The 26,708-nt window shown below is 41.6% G+C and overlaps 1 protein-coding gene across 1 annotated transcript in view; it reads right to left on the bottom strand.

Moving 5' to 3' along the window:
• The window catches only part of LOC126259614 (arf-GAP with Rho-GAP domain, ANK repeat and PH domain-containing protein 2), a 138,609-nt gene that overhangs the window by 50,815 nt on the left and 61,086 nt on the right, over window positions 1-26,708 (bottom strand). Inside the window, exons 5-7 of the mRNA XM_049956528.1 lie at window positions 26,405-26,617; window positions 17,299-17,486; window positions 6,946-7,182 (exon numbers count right to left, since the gene is read on the bottom strand). Coding sequence (XP_049812485.1) covers window positions 6,946-7,182; window positions 17,299-17,486; window positions 26,405-26,617 — 638 coding nt within the window. The remainder of the gene's footprint in view (window positions 1-6,945; window positions 7,183-17,298; window positions 17,487-26,404; window positions 26,618-26,708) is intronic.

Here is a 26,708-nt window from a genome sequence, read left to right as displayed (position 1 = left end):
GCTATTTGGGCAGCAAAATAACCGATGATGGTCGAAGTGGAAAGGATATAAAATACAGACTTGGAATGGCAAGAACAGTATTTCTGAAGAAGAAAAATTTGTTGACATTGAATATAGATTTAAGCGTCAGGAAGTCTTTTCTGAAATTTTCTGAAAGTATTTGTACGTAGTGTAGCCATGTATGGAAGTGAAACATGGACAATAAATAGTTAACACATGAAGAGAATATAAGCTTTTAAAATGTGGTGCTACAGAAGAATGCTAAAGATTAGATGGGTAAATCATGTAACTAATGAGGTGGCACTGAACAGAATTGGGGAGAAAATAAATTGGTGGCATAACATGATTAGAAGAAGGGTTAGGTTGGTAGGACACATCATGAGACATCAAGGGATCATGAACTTAGTACTGGAAGGAAGCGTAGGGGGGAGGGGGGAGGGTGTAAAATCATAGAGGGAGACCAAGAGGTAAATACAGTAAGTAGATTCTAAGGGATTTAGCTTGCAGCAGTTACTCAGAGATGAAGGGGCTTGCACAGGGTAGAGAAGCGTGGAGAGCTTCATGAAAGCAGTCCTTTGACTGAGGACCACAATAACAACATGCCACAATTTCTTTTCTCCCCAGTTCTATTCATTACTTCCTCATTAGTTAAGCAATATATCCATCTAATCTTTAGCATTCTTCTGTAGCACCACATTTCAAAGGGTCTTCTTATCTGAACTGCTTATTGTCCACATGTTATTTCTGTACAAGGCTACACTCCAGACATATATCTCCATAAATGACTTCCTAACACTTGAATTCATATTCAGTTTTATCATATTTCTGTTCTTCAGAAATACTTTTCTTGCCATTGCCAGTCTGCTTTTTATATCCTCTCTACTTCTGCAGCATCAGTGTTTTATTGCCAAAACAAAAAAACTCTTTCCTACTGTTACCGTCTCATTTCCTAATCTAATTCCCTCAACATCGCCTGATATAATTCGACTGCATTTTGTTACCCTTGTTTTGCTTTTGTTGATGTTCATTTCATATCCTCCTGTCCATTCCACTCAACTGATCTAAGTCATTTGCTGTCTCTGATACAATTATAATGCCACTGGCAAACCTCAAAGTTTTTATTTCTTCCCCTGAACTTTAATTCTTTCCCAAATGTTTCTTTGGTTTCCTTTACTGCTTGCTCATTGTACAGATTGGAGGAATACACAACAAACTCCTCTCACTCATTCATAGTAGGTTTCATGTATGATGTATATGTGCAAATGTCTAAATCTGTTGTCACATTCCTGTAATCTATCATCAAACAATGATGGTGTGAAACTGCTGTAATTTGGTGGATGGATGTATGGATGGATTTAAAATTGTTGGGCACTAAACAGTGTGGCCAAGAGTGCATTTTTAAGAAATCTTGGTATCAGTGAATCAGTAGTTATTCTTGTTAAAATGAAAGGCAAAGGCCATATAACTACAGCCAAAGTAACAAAAAACTTCACATTTGTTCTACAGTAGATCTATTCATAGCGGTGTCGCACATTTAAAAGCCTTAAAAAAAACACTGAAAGGCAGTATGATAGCTGGTTGACCATGTAACTAACAGGATGAGCCAGCCACTCCAAAACATACTAAAACCTCCATCCACTTAACTGGGACAGGAGTCCTGATGCCACAAAAAACACCAACATTTTTTTTCTATTGTTTCCTCATTACCTGAAATTGGGGGAAGTCACTCAATAGACCAAAGGATTCCCTCCTATCAGCACACAAATTACACAATGTTAAAACATGGTGCACTGCGTGTGTGATGCCACAAACACTGCATTCTGGTGGGTCTCCATGCCTCAAGAGGTAAGCATGCATCTTTTGGCCAGTATCTGATATGAAGATGAGTGAGGACCACTTTGTCCCTTCAGGGAGTTCGAAAGAAGTCCACCTTGAGTGAATAGTCAGTTGTCTGGCTACAACTTATAACTGACCACTTCCAGCCATTGCTTTTTCCACTCTGCCAACACACTCTGTCACCGATGGTATGATAGCCTGTAGGGAGAAATTCAGTTGAACTACGCTATTTTCCTGACAGGCTGCTTTCACTGCTCTGTGGAGCTTCCTCATTTACTTCAATTTCCCTATGCCATGGACCTGGCAGAAGACCACCTCTTTCTTCTGTCTGTGCAGCAAGTGGTTAGTGTCCTAGACTGTCTGGACTATCCTATCTGCTGGGAAGATCTGCTGAATAGCTTGCCTAGCACTAAGAAAGTTCATGCAGACAAGAAACTTCCCTCTTTCAAGAAGTCTCATGTGCTCCAGTGCCTTCTTGATTACCCACAGCTCTGCATAGACCACTGAGAAGTGACTGGGCAACAGATTTTAATGATAAAATCTGGGAGTGTAACAGAACACCTGACACTGTCTACCTTCCTTTGAACTATTGGTAAAACCACCAAGTGCTCAAGATACTCTGGTACCTGTCAAACAAGGACCACTATTTCCGATAACCCCTATTTGAAACACACAAGAAATCCCTTCACTTCGAGATTCCCCACTACGCAGCAGTTTATCATCCATCAAGGGTCTCCAGCTAGTGAGCACAATAATTCTGTACCTATCTGGAGACAACCTTTTCTTCCCTGGCTTTAGAAGTGGTATCAGAATCCTGCCATGGGTACATGTTATAGTGTTCAGCCCATATTTTGTTGAAGAGGCACAGGAGGACATCTTTTGTCTCCTTGCTTAGGTGTAGTAGCATACGGTATTGAATCCTACTGGGCCCTGGAGCAGCGAAACATGCAGCACTAACACAGATTGTAGTTACCATATGGAGAAAGGACAGTTAAATGGCTTCATGTTGTTGGATGAAAAGCCTAGTCTGTGTTTCTGCATGTGTTCCCTATGTTGGCAGAAGCAATAAGTGTTTCACCACTGTTTGCACTATTTTACTAGGTGCTGTTTGGAGGACATTACTGTTCAAATATGGCAGATATCAAACCTAGACTTTTAGTCCCTGACATCACCTAAACTGATTCCCACAACTTTGTTGTTGGTGTGAATGGTTAAGAGATGTTAAAAAGTCTCACCATACAATTCATTTTAACTCCTTGAATATTTATCTAGCTTTAGCCCACACTTGTCAAAATGCTACAAGATTGTCTCCACTTGATCTATTCATAAACCAATGTATTGCAATATGCCTCTCTCAAACTGCCAACTGACATTTTTTGTTCTATCAAGACACAGTTTTTCTTCTAGCTTCACTAGAAGATGTAAAAATGGAGGAATCAGTAGCATGGTGAATCACATTCATGACATGGACCTCCCATTTCTGGGTGCTGTCACAGTATTGGATTACAGGGGCGCACATCTCCTACTAGGAGATTGAAGATTGTTGTGATTGTGAGCAATTTTGGTCCCCCAAGATGCTAGGGAATCATTTGAGAAGGAGGCCTTGCCTTTTACAACTGAGATTCCACAAGTTCCCAGAAGTCGCCTGCTAACAACTGTTCTTCCTCAACAGCCATGCATCATCTCATTGGCATGCAGCACACCTTATGATTGGGAAAGAAACCTTTTTAAAGTAGAGATTTGTACCATCCTCACAGTCTAGGTGGTTAAGACAAGATCCCCATTCCCTGTGATATACAAAGTACTATCTGCCAAGCTGCTTGGTGGTCACTGAAGTATGCACAGAGTTTATGGATCCACAGGACTGGCGGTGCTTACCAGTCCCCTGCCCAGGAAACCTGGGAGTCACCAAGCCCATACCCGCCAACCAAATGCTGAGCTCCCTGACATGATTTTCATTTCGCACGACCCAGGAGGCATGTGTGACTTATCGAATACCACAGCCTTGGTGAGCAGTACACCCTGCAATTTGGTGGCACAGAGGTGCAAAATATGATAAAATAGATACACTAATGGTGGAAGTTTATTTATAAACCACTATATACTACTAAAGCATTTCTTGGCCAATTCCTGAATCCTCAAAAATGAAGGTTCTTGCCCAAATTGTGCAGATTTGAGTAGGTATTTGGAAACAATGTACTGTCTTCTGATTTCAGAGTTATCTCTATTAACACTGACCTTCTACTCTCTGATAGTGCCCATGCCATGCCTCTTTGGATACGACTGTTTTGGGTGTGGGTTTTGTTTTCTCGGTCTAAGGTGCTGCAGTCATAGACTGTGCGGCTGGTCCCAGCAGAGGTTCAAGTCCTCCCTCGGGTATGGGTGTGTGTGTTTGTCCTTAGGATAATTTCGGTTACATAGTGTGTAAGCTTAGGGAGTGATGACCTTAACAGTTAAGTCCCATAAGATTTCACACACATTTGAACTTCTTTTTTTTCTGTTGTTATTATGCAGGCTGTTTGGATAACGTTAACAGCTTTAGGCATATAGTTTTGTGGTACATGGTTGTGTCTGCTGTTTGCTAACAACCTCTCCTGGTACTGGCTTAGAAGAAACTGCAAGCTTAGTAACTGGGAAATTATTGGATGTACATTTACATCTACACACACTTGTGCCAATAACTACTGCCTTTATTTGTGTAGCAGCACTCACTTTTACGACGACTTTTCTCAGAGTGGAAGCAAAGGAAGTTGAGAAAACAAGAGGTAGTAGGACAGTAGCCATCAAACTTTCTTGCTCAAGAGCCAATACTGACATTGTGGGATGGCACCTTGGGCTACAAATCTACTGATTTTCTTATTAATTGGTAACCTACATAAATTAATATGTTATGAGGCCCCTATAGACTAGCTATAGTAATGGGGAGATAACTTGGCCACCGATTCCCAGTACTGATTGTTAAAAAGTACACACCATCTGGAACATTTCATGTCGACTGTTTCAGATTGCTACCAGCCTCAGTGACCACCAAAGTTGTGACACTGTAACCGTGGAAACTGCCTGATGAAGTACTGTTGTGTTGTCTGTGCAATTGGGTGATTAATTGATTAATAACAGTACTTGTACTTATATTTAAATGCATTTTGCAACAAGAGACACGATCATAAATGTTTACTATATGTTTTAATTGTTTCATTGTACGACAATAGGAACAATTCTTTTTCATATTTCTTGTTAGAAGTATGTACCATATTTGAAGGTAATGTCCCTATAATGGGCAGTCACGAATTTCTGTTACTTCCATTTGAAATTTATACCATAGCAGCTGATCGGTGCAGGTCACACACACCCATCAGTTATCAGTACTGGAACACAAACGATAAAATATCCATCCCATATCGTCTGACATCACAGTGTGCATGCTACTTACCTATCTGCCCCTGAGGTAGTAAGTGGCCAACTTAGCCTTTAGCTTCCAGCCAAAGTCAACAATGCAGCTAAAATTAGACACCTCTTAAAATGCTTTGTTTGTTATTGACCAGAAAAACTGCACTCTTAAGAAGCTTTTAATGTTGGTTTGTGGATTCAGCTCTTAGTTGCTAATGCACATTATTATAAAATATGGCTGAGAATCGTGGGCTGCATGTGGTCTGCAGACTGCAGTTTGACAACAATTGTTATTGGGCACTATATTTTCTTTTTTTGCCTCAGTACATGAAACTCACTTGGTCACTTTACTTTTTTGGTTCTCTTTTCTTCTAAAAGCACTGGGAAATTCCTGCTACAAGTGGGGTAATTACCTGAGCCATTTACATAGATGTCTCTCATTAAGAATGACGACAGTGCTTCATGGGCAACTTTTCCATGTCTGCAGCATGTTGCCTTGCCATTACACCCTTTTGTGACATAATTTCCTTAACATTCAGAGCACAGCATTGGATTGGGTAAATAAAATCTTACCTCCACTCTAAAAAATACAGTCTTGATAGGGTATGGAAAGATAGGTGAATTGAAAGCTATGATGAAAGAGACAGTATTCTGCAGCTCACCGCTAACTCTCTTCATCATGTTTCAGACTTCTGTTATGCCTTCCATCTCCCATTCTTTCCGCAGTTAAGTGGAATCCATGTCTATGACATCTCTACAGCTTACGATGTCCTTACTGAAGTTTAAGTGTTGCAGTACTCTAGTACTACAAGATACTGACATTTCTTAGAATTTGGAAATTTGGTCACTTGGTGAAACACAGCAGTTTCAACCAGAGGCATTTTCTTGTGAAGCTGTTTGTTTGACTCTGCAATTCTACCAACACTTTTCAACATTTTGTTAATGTAGAAAGGGTTACTTTCTCAAAAAATCCCTCTTCTTATTTTGTCACAATAGAGACTAATGTAACCTGTTGTTTTCCTAATGAAATTACAGGGGGACTATTCTGTCAGGTGCTCTTAGTTTGTTGGTGTTGGTGATCTCTAACAGCCCACCCATACTGTTTACAAATTTGTTTTTGTCTTTGCAAGGATCTGTGCAGTTTTCATTAACAGCAAGGGATCTATGTAGGTCCACTCAAGCAGAGCCTCCACTTGCCTGGGTAGACTGACGTGTGGGAGGTTCCCCAAAGATTGCCTGCTAATGAATGTGTTTGCCAAACACATACTTACAAAATAGTTGTAAATCCCTTGGTCACACGGAAGTGAATTGTGAATGATAAACCGTACAGATAAAAAGAGAACAGAAGCTTTGGGACATGGTGCTATAGAAGAATGCTGGAATCAGACTGGGAAGGAAAAAACATGCCATCAGTTTATTTAAAAGAAGGGATTAGCTGACACAATACATCTTCAGGGATCAAGCAGTAGATAATTCGGTAATGGAGGGAAGTACTGGAAGTGGGGGGTTACAAGATGTGGAAGGAGTCCAAAGCTCACATTCAGCAAGCACCTTCAAGTGGACACAGAATGCAACAGCTATGTATAAATGAAGAGACTTGCACAGGATAGATTAATGTGGAGAGCTGCATGAAAACAGTCTTCAAGCTAAGGAACTTGACGACAAATATTCTTTAAAAATGGTTTTCACTATACAAAAATTCATCAACAGGTGATTTCTTACCGTTACACTAACACAATTTCCAGAATCTTTTGCTTCTAAATGAATCCAGACTTTAAATTCTCCTGTCTGCTTCACAGACATGTTGTTATTGCTGTGGTGGTAGCGCTCTAGGATTTCAAGCATGCGTTTCTCCCGTTGCAGTTCCTCGTTATCAACCCTGAACAGTTCTGGATAATGCCTGATTAAATCTGCCACAACAGAAACTTCAGCCTGAGAAGCATCCAGTGTGTCATCAGACTAAAATAAAACAAAATAAAAAATACAACTTCAGCAGATTAAAACATAACCCAGTTTTGATACATAAATGATGGTCATCTTTTTAAAATCCATCTCAAGTATTTAAGTATAAATTGTATGTCAAAACTTAAAAGTTAAATAACATAAACTTTCAAGTTCAATAATTGAGCAGCTTCCATCTGAAATGGTCTAAAAATGAAAGGTTTACAGAGAAATCAAAGTCTAAGTTTTGGAACTAATTAAAGGAAAGAAGTAAGACTCTACAAAGCAAAGACGATCAAATTCATTACCCACATACATCGCTAGACAATAAAGTGAAGTATCCAGAAGAAACTGTTGGATGTCAATGTAACTTCATGCAAATACACACCATTGGTGGGTATCCAAATGATTACAGTTGCAGCAGGCAGAACAGTCACCAGACTGCATTAGTGTTGTTTGTGTTTAGTGTTGTTACCTGGCATGGTAGGGTATACATGGTCCACTCAAAAAATTCTGGAACTTTATCCACACAATTTTTCTAGTTACTTTTTACTTATTGTGCAATGTCTCCTTCGAAATACTCTCCCTCACAATAGAAAACAGCTCCCAACACCGTTTCCACTTCTGGAAGCAGTTTCGATACACCTCTTGTTGGGGTGTGCAATTCACCATCCATAATTTTCCTTTATCTTGTCTGTCACTACAAATCTTCATCTTTCCAACTAGGTTTCCGGCTTTGGAACTAAAAAAAAAAAGTCTGCAGGGGCCTGGTCTGGAGAGTACGGAGGATGAGGCAGCACAGTGATTTTGTTTTTTGTGCAATAGTCATGCACCAACAAAGATGTATGTGTGGATGCATTATTGTCATGCAAGAGCCATGAATTGTCTCACCACATTTCAGGCTGTTTCCTTCTCACATTTTCTCGCAGGTGTCCCAACATGTCCCAATTAACAGTTTGTCCCGGTGGCACGAATTCATGATGAATTAACCTTCCAAGTCAAAGAAAAGTATCAGCATGGCTTTGGCATGTGACTTGACCTGACCAGCATTTTTTTTTTTTTTTTTTTTGGTATTGGAGAACCTTTCCCGACCCATTGTGAAGACTGAACCTCGATCTCAACATTATAACTGTAGACCTCATCTCGTAACCATTTATGATTCTCATTTGTGCAATCCTAAACATATTCACAGATTGTGAGGCGAAGGTCTTGCTGGTATTGACTCATGAGCTGTGGGATGAAATTGGAGGCAACACAATGCATTCTAAGATGCTGTGTCAGGATTTCATAGCATGATCCAACTGAAATATTACATTCTTCAGCAATCTCTTGGACGGTCAGTCTTTGATTGGCATGCACAATTATGCTGACATTCTGCACATAAGTATTGTTGGTAGATGTCGAAAGGCATCCTCAAAAAAAGGTCATAGTTAACCTCCGCCCAGCCATTTTTAAACCATCTGAATCATTGGTAACACCAAGTATGGCTTACACTCTCATCGCCATAGGCTTCTAGCATCATTTTTTGTGTCTCTGTAATGATTTTCTTGAGTTTTGCACAAAATTTTATGCAGACGCATTGCTTCTCTAACTCTGCCACCTCTAATTTCACAAACAATGTGGCACAACATTCTACTCGATACAGCACTGAACAATAAGTAACACACTTAAAACAATGAAACTTTCGGCAGTTAGACATTAAACACAGGCATGTGCAGGGGTGCCTGATGATGATGATGATGATGATGATGATGATGATGAGTTTGTGGGGCACTCAATGCAGGGGTGTCAACCGCATTTCACTCCAACATGCCATTGGCTCGGTATTATGAATGTTCTGGTAGTTTTTGAACAGACCTTGTATAAGGGACATTAATGGTGTCAGATGTTGAGTGATCACTGTGAAGGACACAGAGACTTCACGCACTCATGTGACACACCGTTATTACTGCCTGACAGTATCTGAACGGAACTTCATTGTAGGTCTCCATTTGGCCAGCTGGTCCACCCATGTAAAATCCAGATTTGTGGGGCATTCGTATGCAACACTGGCTCAATTTTGGACTACACTGGGATGTAAGAGCAGGTATATAGATCATCAAGGTTATGATCCAGGATGTCTGACCACCACAAAGGAGGACTGCCATATTTTTGCACCACACACATCGTAATGCTTCACATCTGTGCCTGCCATTCAAGAACAAACAATGAACTCCCTCAAATATTCTGTGTCATCCTACACCATTGGTCAGAGACAAGCAGTATCCTCACTAGGGAAATACCATCCCATGCATAGGCTGCCATTAACACTGAAACATATATGGCTATATTTAGAGTGGCACAGTGACGGGGAAGCATGGACTGCTTATTAATGGTGTTGCATTGTGTTCAGGAATGAACCACTGTTCTGCACTACTCTGAATGACCAACATCGGATGTCAACTCCATCCCAGAGCCAGTATCCAGGATATCAATGGCTAATTACAACAGTTGTGGGACAGCTTGCCTCAGGAGAGGATACAATGGCTTTTTGACACCCTTCGCAACCGAACCAGTACATGCACCCAAGCCAGAGGTGGTGCAATGTCGTACTGACAAGTAGGCTCATACTCCTAAGTTCTTTGTAAATTTTACTTGACTTTGTAACCACTGAAACAGCATCACTTACCCTCTCAACCCACAGAGTTTCATTTTGTTTCCTCCTTTCCTTGTGGCTGCTCCAGAATTCCCGTCAGGTAGTGTAGACTCCAAGAAATGTTATGATGTACAAAGCTTTGAGAAAGTCATATGTTTCTCAACAGAGGATGCTGATGGATGTGTTAACATGTCTCCCATACTTAAGAATAGGTATAATTATGGATCTATAGAGCATAAAATAGTCACTAGTGGCTGACTTCACTCTACTTACTGTCATATCATTTCAAAAAGAACAGCCAGGTCTGTTGCTGATGCCTCTGTGACTTAACAATATGCAGCATGCAAAAAACAAGTATATTAATAGTTTGTCTGACAACAATGCTTACTTATAGATACTAATAAAGATCTACCAAAAATTAATTACTATTTTAATTCTAAGTCCAATTTTATTCCCAAGCACTGATTTTCTGATTCAACTGGACACATTTCTGCAAAATTTTCAATCTTGTCACATGAAAATTCTTTACACAAAAACATTTTCAAAAGATGTTATTTAACATATCATTCTCTGAGCAATGTGATGTCATCAATCCGACAAAAGTATTATAGGACATATGCAATGGTATGTTGTAAAAAAGATGCAGGAAAGAGAGAGAATAGGGGGCAGTGTAGGGAAGAACATCAAGAAAATAGTGTGAGGAACAAAAGGAGATACATAATATGTGAAGGTGTTTATGAGTTTAGCGACGTGTGTATATATAACCCTGCAAATGTGGGGACAGAAGTGTGAAGCTGGTGAGAGGTGAGCACAAAATGGAGTGGCAACAAAGGAGGAGAAACAGAAACTAGTCATAACTGAAGCCTAGAGTTTTTTCGCGCAGTAGAGATGTGTTAAGAGTGACACTTCCCACCTACATGATTCAGAGATGTTTGTGTTTAGAAGGAAGAACCTAAATGATATGGCTTGTGATGCAGCCATTGAAGTTATTAGCACTGATGTGCAGAATTCTGTGCTACTGGATGGTCAGGCATGCCCTTGGTAGTAGTTTGGTGATAGTAACTCAAACAGCTGGGCAATTGCTTGTAGGCAATGTCTACACAGAAAACTTCACAGTGGTTGTAACAAAGTAGGTAATGACAAGGCTGGTTTCACAAGTGCCCCTTCCTTCAATGGGTCAAATGTAGCAACATGTGTGACAACAAAATAATAATTTTGTTCAGTCATAAAGATATGCAGCAAGAGCTTCTATATGTTGAAACATAAAATGAAAGAAGTGTTGATGTGTTACTGGGAAACTAACAGGTTGCTTCATTCCCACATTTCATACCTGTTGACGACTATTGGACAAAACTGAGATATCAGTTGCAGCCCAGTCATAGTAACTTATCAATATTTTGTGTATACATGCTTTCTGGGAAAGACATGTCATTTGCTCTAGTTTGGTGAGGCCCTCAGACATTCAAAGGGAAGTAGCTGGATGCCATCTTATTTCAACATATAACCACAAATGTTCATTACCAGTGGCATGCTTTTGATTCTGTTGTTTCTCTAAGCCATAAGCTACATATTTGAAATTGACTGATAGTTGTTAAGTGATTTATTTCGAAATTCATAAAGCAGCCATACAAAACTTTCAATATTGTTACTATAATGGAAATTACAAGATGGGAAACAACAAATGAAAACTGAGACCTAGCAACCACTTACCTGTAGATGACTAACACCAGCCACATCACTATTCTACAACATGAGAAAATCACAATTTTGAGCTTCTGCTCTTTCTCTAACACACACACCTTCATCACTACAACAAAACTGAAAACTTAGATTAAGTTCCAAAGTAAAATTAATGAATACCGCAATTTCTAAAAGGATGGAAATGGTCACAGGAAGTGGGATTATTCATTGTATAGGGAGCAGTGTCACATGGGACTCTGAGCCAAGGGAGACCCTGGGCAAGGCAAAGTTGACAATAAATGCCATATGTTCATAAAATTTAAAACTTGGGAAGTCAAAGACAGCAGGGAGCATATGTGGTAAGTCAGACAGAGATGGGAAAGACAGCTTGGGATCTAGAAAGTAAATAGACAAAAATGAACTGATCATATGGCATTGTTGGCCGGGAGACCCCATGCGGGGTTATTCGGCCGCCGTATTGCAAGTCCTTTTTAGCTGACGCCACTTCGGCGACTTGCGAGTCAATGATGATGAAAGACACACAACACCCAGTCATCTCGAGGCAGAGAAAATCCCTGACCCCGCTGGGAATCGAACCCGGGACCCCGTGCGCGGGAAGCGAGAACGCTACCGCAAGACCATGAGCTGCGGAGTAAATAGACAAAAACTGGGTCTCTATAATGAACAATTGGGTGGAGGTGTGAGAAAAGGGGGGGGGGGGGATACTAGGTGGTGGAGATCCTGACTGGAAAAATAGAAGGCAACAAAAGAAACATGTTGCAAATGCTGATTAAACAAAGCAAGAGTTGGTGTTTCCTAGTGATTTGCATATCTACATATAAATCAATACTCTACAAACCACTCTGAAGTGCACAGTAGAATGTACTTGTCTAGCAAATACTGGAACTTGCAAAAACTTTGTCCAAGTACACTGCAATTATGAGAGGGTTGCAGGGCAACAAATGTCAAAACACCATAACTGTGCTATTGCAGATGAATCATGAAATGTATCCTGTACTATTTCTTGTACATAATGCAAAATCCAGGATGGAATGTAACAATATTATGAAAAGGATAGTTGCTACTATGGCGGACATGCTGAGTCACAGATAGGCGCAACAAAAAGACTGTCACAAAATAAGCTTTTGGCCAACAAGGCACACACATGTGCATGCAAATGCAACTCATACACACATGGCCACAGTCTCTGGCAGCTGAAGCCAGACTACGAGCAGCAGCAGCAATGCATGATGGGAGAGGCAACTGGGTGGGGATATGGAGGAGGCTGGGACAGGGAGGGGGAGGGACAGCAGAGTAGGGGTGGAGGACAGTGAAGTGCTGCTGTGGAGCAGGCAGGGACGAGCTGGAGATAGGATAAGGCAGCCAGAAGGAGCCGGGAGGTTAGATGGAAGGTGGAGGAGAGAGGGGCTAGCTCTCCCTTTACACTAACATCCCTAATTCCCATGGCCTTACCACTATTAAACACTACCTTTCGTTACTCCCATGGGATTACAAACTAACAACAAACTTCCTAGTTGCCATGACCAACTATATCCCCACCAACAATTACTTCTGCTTTGAAGCCATTACCTACAAACAAATCCAGGGTATGGCTGTGGGCATCCTATGCCAACCTATTCTGGGGCATCTAGAAGAATTCTCCATAAACACCCAGAATCACAAAACCCTCACGTGGTTTAGGTTCGTTGATGACATCTTCGTGATTTGGATCAAGGGTGAGGACACTCTATCCACATTCCTCCAGAACCTCAACACCTCCCCCATCCACTTTGCCTGGTCCTACTCAACCCAACAAGCCACCTCAAAGATGGCTACATCAGTATTTCTGTCCATATCAAACCTACTAAACACCAGCAATATCTCTATTTTGAAAATTGCCATCCATTCCATACAGCCTAGGCATCCATGTCTGGCAACCTCCAATGATGAGCAGTCCCTCTCGAAATGTACAGAGGGTCTCACTGAGGCCTTTACAGGCCGTAATTATCCTCTCAACCTTGTACAAAAACATATCTCCCATGCCTTATCTTTCCAGTCATCCACCACCTCCCAAAGTCTCACCATCCCTGCCACAGAGGAGCATTGCCCTCGTTATCAGTACCACCCAAGACTGGAGCAACTGAATTACATTCTCCGCCAGGGTTTCAACTACTTCCCGTTGTGCCCTGAAAAGAGAAATGCCCTGCCCACTATCCTTCCCACCCCTCCCACACTGGTATTCTGCCATTCACCAAATCTACACAATATACTTGTCCATCCCTACACAACCTCTGCCCCTTCCAACCCCTTACCTCAAGGCTCATATCCTTGTAAAAGGCCTAGATGCAAGATCTGTCCCATACATCTTTACACCATCACCTACTCTTGACCCAGTCACAATCACCACCTATCCCATCAAAGGCAGGGCTACCTGTGAAACCAGTCATGTGAACAACAAGCTGGTGCTGCGTTCTATGTGAGCATGACAACAAACAAGCTGTCTGTCCACATGAATGGTCACCGACAAACTGTGGCCTAGAAACAACTGGACCACCCTGTTGCTGAGCATGCCAGCCACCACAACATTCTTCAATTCAATGACTGCTTCACAACCTGTGCCATATGGATCCTTCCCACCAACACCAGCTTTTCTGAACTGCACAGGTGGGAACTCTTCCTGATTATATATCCTACTTTCTTGTAATCCTCCTGCCTCTACCTCCGTTAGTCATTGTCCTCGCCCATCTAGCCCCTTCCCTGTTTCCATTCCAGCACTACACAGCCACCAATGCATCCAGTCTTCTCTCCATTTCGGCTAACCCACCTCTCTCTCCCACCCTCCGTCTAACCTCCCAACTGCACCCAGCTGTCCTACCTCTCTCCTCCTCATCCCTGCACACTCCCCAGCAGCACTTGACCAACCCCACCCCTACTCTGCTATACCTTCCCCTCCCCACCCCAGCCTCCTCCTCACCACCACCCAGCTGCCTCTCCCAGCATGCACGGCTGCTGCTGCTTCTGCTGCTCGTAGTCTGGCATCAGCTGCCAGAGACTGTGGTCGTGTGTGTGTGTGTGTGTGTGTGTGTGTGTGTGTGTGTGTTATATTTCTGACAAAGGCCTTGTTGGCCAAAAGCTTATTTTGTAAAAGTCTCTTTGTTGTGCCTACCTGTGACTCAGCATCTCTGCTATACGGTGAATAGCGACTATCCCTTTCATAATATTGTTACATTTCTTTTACATAGCTATTCTGTTTTCTCCTCCTCCTCTTCCTGCCACGTGAACTATGAGATATGTCTGGAAAGTCAACACTGTTTTGGAAAAAAAATCAATTTTTTTTTTCAAACCAGAATTTATTTTTACAAGAAACAGCATTTCTTAAAATATTTTTCTACTTAGTTGCCACCATTCTTTATATATTTGTCATACTCTGAAACCAAGTTTTCTATAGCCTTTTCATAGAAGATACTGTCAGTGAAGACAGCCACTACTGAACACTGCTTTTTGCATCATTTACTGCTTACTGAGTTCCTTCCTACAGGTGAAATTGTCAATGCGGTGCAATACTGTGAAACACTGAGAAAACTTTGGCATGCAATTCAAAACAAGAGGAATGCTCAGTCAAGTCAACCGTATTCAACACTTTGGTTGGGAGCAGTTCGATCATGCGCCATACTGTGCTGATCTCACACCTTTTGACTACTATTTGTTTTTGAACTTGAGGTGCAATTTTGGAGGGAGGCTGTAACATGCCAGGCTGAATCCTTGTATTAGTGCCAGTTCACGTCACAACCGGATGTATTGAAACATTTCCTCACCCAGTAGATAGTGTGCAGTGTTCCTGACCTACCTTGCTTTGCTTATTCAATATTGTCTTCTCGGTAGCTGTGTCTGTCTCACCTAAATCACACTGCAATTAAGAAGCCAGGATCCTAGATTATGTTTTCCAAAATCAAAAGTCAAGACCGTATTCATTGTTGAACATTTATGACAACCACAGTGTGATTTATTTGTTATCACTCACACACACAATATTCATGTGACCAGGCCTCTTACACTTAATAATCGTCACATTAGGTAGGTCAAAAACTTCCAGTCTTCGACAATGTTCACAATACACGTTAAATGTTCAAAGCCAAATACAATTACACTTCTTTGGAACCAACCGGAAACATTAAGCTTCTGTTTCAAGTATTATCACATCACATTCCGGCACCGACTTGCCGCACTTTCGCTCCATGAGAATCTGACCAAGAACTAACTGAGAACTGCACCAGCTCGGACATTATAGAGATGAGTGCTTGAATATTTGAATATTTCTGTTAATATATTACAGTTTATAATTTCCCAGGGTTAAAATGATCCTTTCTAATTGGTTTTGAAGTTAACTATTGGGTTTTATTATTTAAATAACATGAGTGAGCTATAGCAATTGAAATATGCATAACTAACTTATGCATCCGCAGTGGGAATTCGCGGCTTATAACCACGGCAGCCCTTTTGAACAATAATTTTTACTTATTCAGATTTACTTAATTCTTAATTAATGCACTTACAAAGTTGAGACTGGAATCATTTTACGTAGAAACATAAAGGTAGCAAAAGTATCAAAACAGATCTCAGAATTATTCAATAGTTTGGTCACAATTGGCACTGAAAGTCATACAGGCTACAGATTTCAAGTCTTAATATCTGTTTAACTAATAGACTTTAGGTTAATTTAAACACTTTGCTGGAATCAGTAAAATATAGGCTTTCTTTTGGATGCAGTCTTATAGCTGAATTCGATCTATTAGCTCACTCGAATTTTACTTAATATGTATTGCACAATATACGTCATTGTTCATAACTTTTAATAGGATGCATTTCCAATAAAACTAATTAGCTCATTACTTTCAGAATAGACATTAGAATGTACTGAAATAATAGATTTTACTAGGGGACTTTTATTTAAACTATTTCTGAATTCTGTGCTATGAGGCTGAAGGCCTGTAGTCGGAATCTGAGTAGTGAAAATGAAAAAAAAATAAAAGTTCATTGCTTAACTATGTTACTGAAGGAGTGTAAAGACAAAACAGGATAGCAGTGGGCAACCATGCTTCGTTACAAGGCATCTGTCAGATATGACAATACAAAAAAAAGGTGTTCAGCTAAGGCTGTCTTCACTAGTGGTGTCTTCACTAGTGGTGTCTTCCTATGAAGAGAGCATAGAAAAGTTGGTTTCCTCCTATGACAGATATCTGAACAATGGTGGCAACTACGCAGAAAAATATTTTAAGAAATCATCTTTCTTGTGAAAATAAATTCTGGTTTGAAATTTTTTTTCCAAAATGGTACTAACTTTCCTGATATGCCTTGTTATATGAAGTGTTAGGCTCCATAAATCATGAAGTTCAAAAGGCATATAGAATTTTACTCACTTTCTTATCAACACTGACCCAAATTTTTAAAACACTCATTTGCACTTTTAACCATTTAACTGCTCTGGATGTGTTAATGCGTGTGCCTTTGTACCTGTCCCTGTGTGCTCTGAACGTGTTTATGCATGCCACCTGTCCTTCCTACCTGGTACTCTGAATGTGTCTACATGTAGACACGTTCAGAGTACCGGGTAGAAGAACAGGTGGTACACATAAACACATTCAGAACACACAGGGGCAGGTACAAAGGCACGCGCGTTAACACATCCAGAGCAGTTAAGGGGTTAACACTGAACACTTAAAAGTCACAGGACATAAGAAAATTCAAAACCTCTATTTATGCGCAGCTAGTTGCTTTACAAATTATACTGAGAAAACATGACAGAAGTTAATGTTTCATACCTCCACATGCATGAGCGTAGGTCCCCAAATAGCCGCTAAATTATCAACTGGCATTCGATTTTTTTCACACTGTTCATGTATAAAATAGAGGTGGCCAACCAACTTTCGAGCAGTTACATAATTTATTGGAGGTAATTTCTCAAGGACCCTGCTGTACCAAGTGGTGCGCTCCCTTCCATACTTTCCAGCTAAAAAGAAAACATCAATAATTTCACTTTAAATACTTAAGACATGACAAGAAGTATGTGAAATTAATACTCATACAATATTGCTAACACAAACTGGTAGAAACAAGGACTTTAGTGCTGCAAAATGACAATCATCATAGATATCTCTACCCGACAGTGAAAATATATTTTGAACTAAAGAAGCATTTCTCTAGTAAATCAGCTAACACTAATTAGAAACTACACATGTCATTTATCAGCTGACATGCCTGCACTGCACAGCCTTTTACATCGGTATGACAACAACTGAACTGGCTGAGTGCATGAACGGACACAGACGAACTGTCCGCCTAGGAGATGTCCAATACCCAGTAGCAGAACATGCCCTCCAGCATAATTCTAGGGACCTAGGAACCTGCTACACCGTATGTGCCATTTGGCTTCTTCCACCCAACACCAGTCCCTCTGAACTGCGGAGATGGGAACTTGCACTCCAACACATCCTTTCATCCCGCCATCCCCCTGGACTGAACCTACGTTAAACAACCTCACTCCCATTTACTCTTCAGTCTTCTCCTCTTTCCCTTTCCTCTTTAGCCATTCACGCATCTTTTCATCCTACATAGTTGTGTTTATCTTTATACTATATACCTCTTTACTTCTGTATGCATCCTCTTTGGTTTGAAGCTGGCACAGTACTTACAGTAGAATGTCTTTGGCTTCCCTCTGACAACCATGCCTCCATCCTTGATACCCTCCCTGTTTTCCTTTCCCTGTTGCTTCATAACCTGGGTTGTGAGTAACTGAATCCACTTTCCCTTCTTCCCTTTCTTTCCCCTCTCTCCTCCCTGATGAAGGAACATTTGTTCCGAAAGCTAGGAACGTAAATTTTCGGTTCTGGTTTTTGTGTATCTATCGGCTGTACTGAGCTGAGGTAAGTACTGGCCAGCCCCTCTATCTCTTTATTAGTATTAGTTACAACAAAACTCCATTAAAGTCTTCCACCAGCTCTAATATACAAAATGTTATATGCAGGACTTGGCAATTTCTGGACAGGTAATTCAGATAGTGGAAGTGTACAGTAATGTAACTGATTAAGAAAGACCATGAAAGAACTATTAAAATGATGACTAAAGGTTATTCATAAAATCATGAAAGTTAAGTGTAAGGGTTTTTCCTTCTGCACAATGAGAACCTTTTTCCATCAGTTTGATTGGTTAAAAGTTGTAAATGAAAAAAGCTTATGGCAACATGATGTAACTGTTAACAAAGTAAACTGTGACCAGTTGATTTGGTAGATTTCCAACAATATTAAAGTTACACTCGCAATACTTGACTTTTAACATCATTGCTTTTTGTGTCTACAGAGCAGCTTTGCCAAGATGTGTCACTACAAACAAGAAGACTGAACTATGCACCATATACTTCAGCCTCAAACACATTACGTAATAAATGAACTACATGTAGAATCCAGCTGAGATCTTCTCCCGGTGCATATAAAAGTAAGTCTTATGAACATTTCTGTGGAAGAGCATTTGTGTATCTGTAATATAACTTTCACATCTCATTAGAGCCAAACTAAAGGATTAAAATTATTAACAGCCGACCAGTTGCAATGGATAAAGAAATTCTTTACCTAGGTTTTGACAAATGTAAATTTGTCTTCTTCAAAAGGTAGCAATTTTACATTAGTAAGGACTAATGTACCATTGCCTTTTTGACAATTGTCGGCATAGATCCATGTGTCAAAAATAAAATATAGCCCTAGAATTAGGGTTTGTCATGTAAATATAAAATAGCTCTGCAAATACACTCTGTTAGTTGTGAGCTCTGCAGGATCCATGAGCTATTTTATATTTACGTGACAAACCCTAATTCTAGGGCTATATTTTATTTTTGACACATGGATCTATGCAGACAATTGTAAAAACAGCGATGGTACTTTAGTCCTTACTAATGTAAAATTGCTACCTTCTGAAAAAGACAAATTTACATTTGTCGAAACCTAGGTAAAGAATTTCTTTATCCATTGCAACTGGTCGGCTGTTTATAATTTTGTTACGTGAAACCGTTGCTGTTGTGCAGCTATGTTTAAAATATCAAACTAAAGGAGACGGTTTTCACTGATTCCCAGATAGAGGTGGAGGGGGAGGGAGATGGGAGGGGAGGGAGGGGGAGAAGTGGAAAGCTGACAAGCAGAGAAGGAAAAAAAAAATTGGTGCATGCGCCACCAGAGAGCAATGTTCAATAAGGGTGAGTGGGGTGGTAAACTGTGAGGACATGACAGGACAGATGAGGCAGAAAAGTTAGGTCGAGGGTGTGCGGACAGAATTTTATTGTAGGTTGAGGCCAGGATGATTTTAGGAGCAGAGAATGTGTAGTAAGGATAAGTCTCATTTGCGCAGTTCAGAAAAGACGGTGGTGGAAGGGAGGATCCAGATGGTCCAGTTTGTCAAGCAGCCACTGAAACCAAGCATGTTATGTCCAGCTGCCTGTTGTGCCACAGGGTGGGCCACCTTGTTCTTGGCCACAGTTTGACAGTGATTGTTCATCCTGATGCAAAGCTGATGGTTGACATACCAATACAAAAATCTGAGCTTTGTTTGCAGCAGAGCTGTTACGTGACATGGCTGCTTTCACACTTGGCCCGGCATTTGATGGGGTGGGATAATACTGTGACAGGACCGGAAGAAAAAGTGTTTGGTGGGTGGATTGGACAGGCCTTCCATAGGGATATGATCCATGTGGCATGGAGTTTGCATTGAGAGCAGCATAGGGATGGACTAGGATGTTGCAGAGGTTAGGTGGGTGATAGAACACAACTTTTGGAGGTGTGGAAAAGATTTTGGGAAGGACGTCGCTAATTTCAGGACATGATGATAGATTATCAAAGTCTTGATGAAGGATGTTATTCGGTTTGATGAAAAAACACTCAAAGTTCCAAGATGAAGACTTCTTTTTAATTTAATTGATAACAAACAATGTTAAGATTGTAAATACATGTATATCAAAGTAAAGTTTTTCTATGAACAGTACGAGTTCTATGTTTGCCTTGCCACTGTTCACAGAACAACTTGCCTTTGAAACGTATATGAAAACACAGACATGAACCCTTCCTCCAAAAGCCTTACTCCCCTTTCCATAGGCCTGGGCTTTTGCCCACACACAAATTTAATCATGTTGGATTTTTGAGCACCAAACCTACTAGTTTGACTCAACCAAAGACCAATGTTGAGCCCTGCCTGACTCAGTTCACTTCTCCGTCCAATCAACTGTGATCCACCACCCCCATTGCCCTCAAATCACCATCTGTTAACTTTCCAGAATTTCTTAACCTTGAACCTTGCCTCACCATCATTCCCAAAATCCTTCAACATGCAAGCTAACCTTACAGCCGTAGAAAGAACTGTGATCCACTAGCTACAAACAGATCCCAATCTTATAAACCTATCTGCCAATAAAGGGTCCGTCACTGTTGTTTTGAACCACAAGGATTACCTGGCAGAAGGACTCTGCCAGCTGCCAGATCTGTCCGCCTACAAACCGTGCCACAATATTTCCAGAGATCCAATAGAATCTCCAGTCTCTCCTCAAACCCTTAGCCCCATACCAGAATCTCTCCCCAAGTAAGTATCTCTCCTCACCCCTACCACTCCCCGCACTCCTATGCACTCCTACCTTCTACATGCTTCCTAAAGTCCGTACACCCAACCAACCACAACACCCCATTGTGGCCAGTTACTGTGCTCCACAGATAAAATCTTCACTCTCGCAGATCAAAACCTTCAGCCTATTATCTGCAACCTATCCTCCTATATAAAAGATACCAACCATTTCCTCCACCAATTCTCCACAGTTCCTGTTCCTTCAGCACACGGTTTCCTGCTTGTTACTATTCATGCCATCTACCTTTACACTAACATCACTAATGCCAATGACTTGCTGCCACTGAGCATCATCTTTCCCAATTCCCAGTCGATTCCAAACCTACAATCTCCTTCCTGGTCACTGTGACCAATTATGCCCTCACCCACAATTTCTTCTGCTTTGAAAACATTGCCTACAAACAAATCTGGGGTATGGCACCAGACACCTGCATGGCACAATCCTATTCCACATATTCATTGACCATCTAGAGGAATCTGCCCTAACTACCCGCTCTGAAAGTTATACTGACTATGTGAGTTCTGAGCAAGGCTTTCTCGCAAAACACTGGTTCGCTGCCATTAAAATGCAACTACAGAACAAAGTTCTGAACCCAAATATTTATAACAACAGGACAAGTACTTGCACCAGAACTATTATAGTATTCAAGCAGAGCCTAGCACTGAGGCAGAGACATGCTGCCAACAAACATACTGTGCATACTATGGAATAAATTACCATTAAAGTTCTACGAAAAGCTTTTTGCAAAACCGTGATGTTGAGGAGTTTCTTGCTATGATCGAGAGCCTGGACTAGTTACAGGAAAATAGGTGATCAATGGGCAACCAAAATACACACGAATATGACATGCATGAGAAGCCCCATTAATGAGAGGGATAGTGGTGACACGCCCACATCCACAACAACAATAGGAGGGAGAGAGCACAGATAGAAAAAATGTTATGACACCATCTACTGTGGTGCGAATAGTGACAGGTGCGCCAGTAGCTAGGATTAGCCTACATGACCAGACTAGATGAATATTATTGTCATTCACAAAAGAAGGAGACGCTAAGGTGATTTTCAATACTGTGAATGTTATTCTAATGAACAGATCAAACAAGTTCTGCACATACACTCCTGGAAATGGAAAAAAGAACACATTGACACCGGTGTGTCAGACCCACCATACTTGCTCCGGACACTGCGAGAGGGCTGTACAAGCAATGATCACACGCACGGCACAACGGACACACCAGGAACCGCGGTGTTGGCCGTCGAATGGCGCTAGCTGCGCAGCATTTGTGCACCGCCGCCGTCAGTGTCAGCCAGTTTGCCGTGGCATACAGAGCTCCATCGCAGTCTTTAACACTGGTAGCATGCCGCGACAGCGTGGACGTGAACCGTATGTGCAGTTGACGGACTTTGAGCGAGGGCGTATAGTGGGCATGCGGGAGGCCGGGTGGACGTACCGCCGAATTGCTCAACACGTGGGGCATGAGGTCTCCACAGTACATCGATGTTGTCGCCAGTGGTCGGCGGAAGGTGCACGTGCCCGTCGACCTGGGACCGGACCGCAGCGACGCACGGATGCACGCCAAGACCGTAGGATCCTACGCAGTGCCGTAGGGGACCGCACCGCCACTTCTCAGCAAATTAGGGACACTGTTGCTCCTGGGGTACCGGCGAGGACCATTCGCAACCGTCTCCAAGAAGCTAGGCTACGGTCTCGCACACCGTTAGGCCGTCTTCCGCTCACGCCCCAACATCGTGCAGCCCGCCTCCAGTGGTGTCGCGACAGGCGTGAATGGAGGGACGAATGGAGACGTGTCGTCTTCAGCGATGAGAGTCGCTTCTGCCTTGGTGCCAATGATGGTCGTATGCGTGTTTGGCGCCGTGCAGGTGAGCGCCACAATCAGGACTGCATACGACCGAGGCACACAGGGCCAACACCCGGCATCATGGTGTGGGGAGCGATCTCCTACACTGGCCGTACACCACTGGTGATCGTCGAGGGGACACTGAATAGTGCACGGTACATCCAAACCGTCATCGAACCCATCGTTCTACCATTCCTAGACCGGCAAGGGAACTTGCTGTTCCAACAGGACAATGCACGTCCGCATGTATCCCGTGGCACCCAACGTGCTCTAGAAGGTGTAAGTCAACTACCCTGGCCAGCAAGATCTCCGGATCTGTCCCCCATTGAGCATGTTTGGGACTGGATGAAGCGTCGTCTCACGCGGTCTGCACGTCCAGCACGAACGCTGGTCCAACTGAGGCGCCAGGTGGAAATGGCATGGCAAGCCGTTCCACAGGACTACATCCAGCATCTCTACGATCGTCTCCATGGGAGAATAGCAGCCTGAATTGCTGCGAAAGGTGGATATACACTGTACTAGTGCCGACATTGTGCATGCTCTGTTGCCTGTGTCTATGTGCCTGTGGTTCTGTCAGTGTGATCATGTGATGTATCTGACCCCAGGAATGTGTCAATAAAGTTTCCCCTTCCTGGGACAATGAATTCACGGTGTTCTTATTTCAATTTCCAGGAGTGTATAAGTAAAAACATGGAAAATCTGGACTAATAAATAAGATACAAATTCCTGAGTGGTACCCATTTGCAGAAAGTCGATAAGTCAAAGCTGAAAGCTGAGAGAAAATCTAGAATACATTTCACATGAATTTCCTTAGTATGTTATAGTCTTAGGTGGAGATTTCAATTCACCAGATATAGACTGGGACACACTGATGTTTAGGACAGGTGGTAGGGACAGAGCATCAAGTGACATTATACTGAGTGCACTATCCGAAAATTACCTCAAGCAATTAAACAGAGAACCGACTCATGGAGATAAAATCTTGGACCTACTGATAACAAACAGACCCGAACTTTTCAAGTCTGTAAGAGCAGAACAGGGAATCAGTGATCATAAGGCCATTGCAGCATCCCTGAATATGGAAGTAAATACGAATATAAAAAAAAGGAGGAAGGTTTATCTGTTTAGCAAGAGTAATAGGAGGCAGATTTCAGACTACCTAACAGATCAAAACGAAAATTTCTGTTCCGACACTGACAATGTTGAGTGTTTATGGAAAAAGTTCAAGGCAATCGTAAAATGCGTTTTAGACAGGTACGTGCCGAGTAAAACAGTGAGGGATGGGAAAAACCCACCATGGTTCAACAACAAAGTTAGGAAACTACTACGAAAGCAAAGAGAGCTTCACTACAAATTTAAATGCTGCCAAAACCTCTCAGACAAACAGAAGCTAAACGATGTCAAAGTTAGCGTAAGCAGGGCTATGCGTGAAGCGTTCAGTGAATTCGAAAGTAAAATTCTATGTACCGACTTGACAGAAAATCCTAGGAAGTTCTGGTCTTACGTTAAATCAGTAGGTTGATCGAAACAGCATATCCAGACACTCTGGGATGATAATGGCATTGAAACAGAGGATGACACACTCAACAGAGGGAAGTCCACTGGACCTGACGGGATTCTACACAGAGTACGCGAAAGACCACAAGTCTCTAAAGGAACAGAAGGTTCCAAATGATTGGAAAAGAGCACAGGTGGTTCCAGTTTTCAAGAAGGGTCATCGAGCAGATGCGCATAACTATAAGCCTATATCTCTGACATCGATCTGTTGTAGAATTTTAGAACATGTTTTCTGCTCGCGTATCATGTCACTTCTGGAAACCAAGAATCTACTCTGTAGGAATCAACATGGATTCTGGAAACAGCGATCGTGTGAGACCCAACTCACTTTATTTGTTCACGAGACCCAGAAAATATTAGATACAGGCTCCCTGGTAGACGCCATTTTCCTCGACTTCCGGAAGGTTCCACACTGTCGCCTGATAAAGTCTACAGATGTTAAAGTAACCTCTGGCGTGCCACAGGGGAGTGTTATGGGACCATCGCTTTTCACAATATATATAAATGACCTAGTAGATATTGTCAGAAGTTCCATGCGGCTTTTCACAGATGATGCTGTAGTATACAGAGAAGTTGCAGCATTAGAAAACAGCAGCGAAATGCAGGAAGATCTGCAGCAGATAGGCACTTGGTGCAGGTAGTGGCAACTGTCCCATAACATACACAAATGTAATGTATTGCAAATACATAGAAAGAAGGATCCTTTATTGTATGATTATATGATAGCAGAACAAACACTGGTGGCAGTTACTTCTGTAAAATATCTGCGAGTATGCGTACAGAACGATTTGAAATGGAATGATCATATAAAATTAATTGTTGGTAAGGAGGGTGCCAGGTTGAGATTCATTGGGAGAGTCCTTAGAAAATGTAGTCCATCAACAAAGGAGGTGTCTTACAAAACACTCGTTTGACCCATACTTGAGTATTGCTCATCAGTGTGGAATCCGTACCAGGTCAGGTTGACAGAGGAGATAGAGAAGATCCAAAGAAGAGCAGCGTTTTACATCACAGGGTTATTTGGTAAGCGTGATAGATTACGGAGATGTTTAGCAAACTCAAGTGGCAGACTCTGCAAGAGAGGCGTTCTGCATTGCGGTGTAGCTTGCTGTCCAGATTTCGAGAGGGTGCGTTTATGGATGAGGTATCAAATATATTGCTTCCCCCTACTTATAACTCCCGAGGAGATTACGAATGTAAAAGTAGAGGGATTCGAGCGCGCACGAAGGCTTTTCGGCAGTCGTTCTTCCCGCGAACCATACGCGACTGGAACAGGAAAGGGAGGTAATGACAGTGGCACATAAAGTGCCCACCGCCACACACTGTTGGGTGGCTTGCGGAGTACAAATGAAGATGTAGATGTAGTAATATTTGCAGACTGAAAGCTGCAATGGAGAAGTAATCCTTATTCTGGTGTTTATTAGTACCCAAGCAGTTACTGTGCACTTTTGAAGGTTGCTTTCAAAATGACAAATCCAACATCAGTTTCTTTGTAAACAAACCACGGAGTAGATCATGTAATTTATTGATGTCAATCAACTATATGATCCAGAACTGTGATTTGTTGAAAAAATCACACACCACAACCATTTCTTCTGGTGACACAATGCTGCCTTTCTGCAATGTTAGTTTGAAATTATAAAAACTCCTCATAAATTTTAAACAACATAATGATCAATCAGTGTATTCTTTCACAATTTGTGCGTTATTCTTCTGAGATGATCTGTGGCTATTTCCGAGGAAATTTCTTAACAAACCAAAGTATTACATGTGATTCACATTAAAGATGCCATAAAATTAAATGCTGCAATTATGTAAACATAAAATACACAAATGTATATAAAATATAAAACTTACCGGCAATTTCACATAAATAATCATGAAGTTCAGCAGTGAAGAGACATTCAGGTAACTCTCTGAAAAATCGCTTCAAGACTGTTGCAACTTCATACTCTGAAAAATCTGTTTTGGCAAGGTGAACATGCCATGCGTCTTTTCTGAATAATGCAAGAAGCCGTGTAACATTTGAGTTTTTTCCAGCATGTCGATATATGCCTTCAGACAAACTTCCTGTAAATCAAAAGGGTCAACTTGAATACACACAATGGGAAATATGCTCAGTTGCACACAATAAAAGCAGGTTTTATTTAAAGATTTGATG

The sequence above is a fragment of the Schistocerca nitens genome, chromosome 5 (genome assembly GCF_023898315.1).
Source record: "Schistocerca nitens isolate TAMUIC-IGC-003100 chromosome 5, iqSchNite1.1, whole genome shotgun sequence".
NCBI lineage: Eukaryota > Metazoa > Arthropoda > Insecta > Orthoptera > Acrididae > Schistocerca > Schistocerca nitens.
The sequence above is the reverse complement of the archived record's forward strand: the minus strand, read 5'-3'. Positions and strand labels throughout refer to the sequence as shown.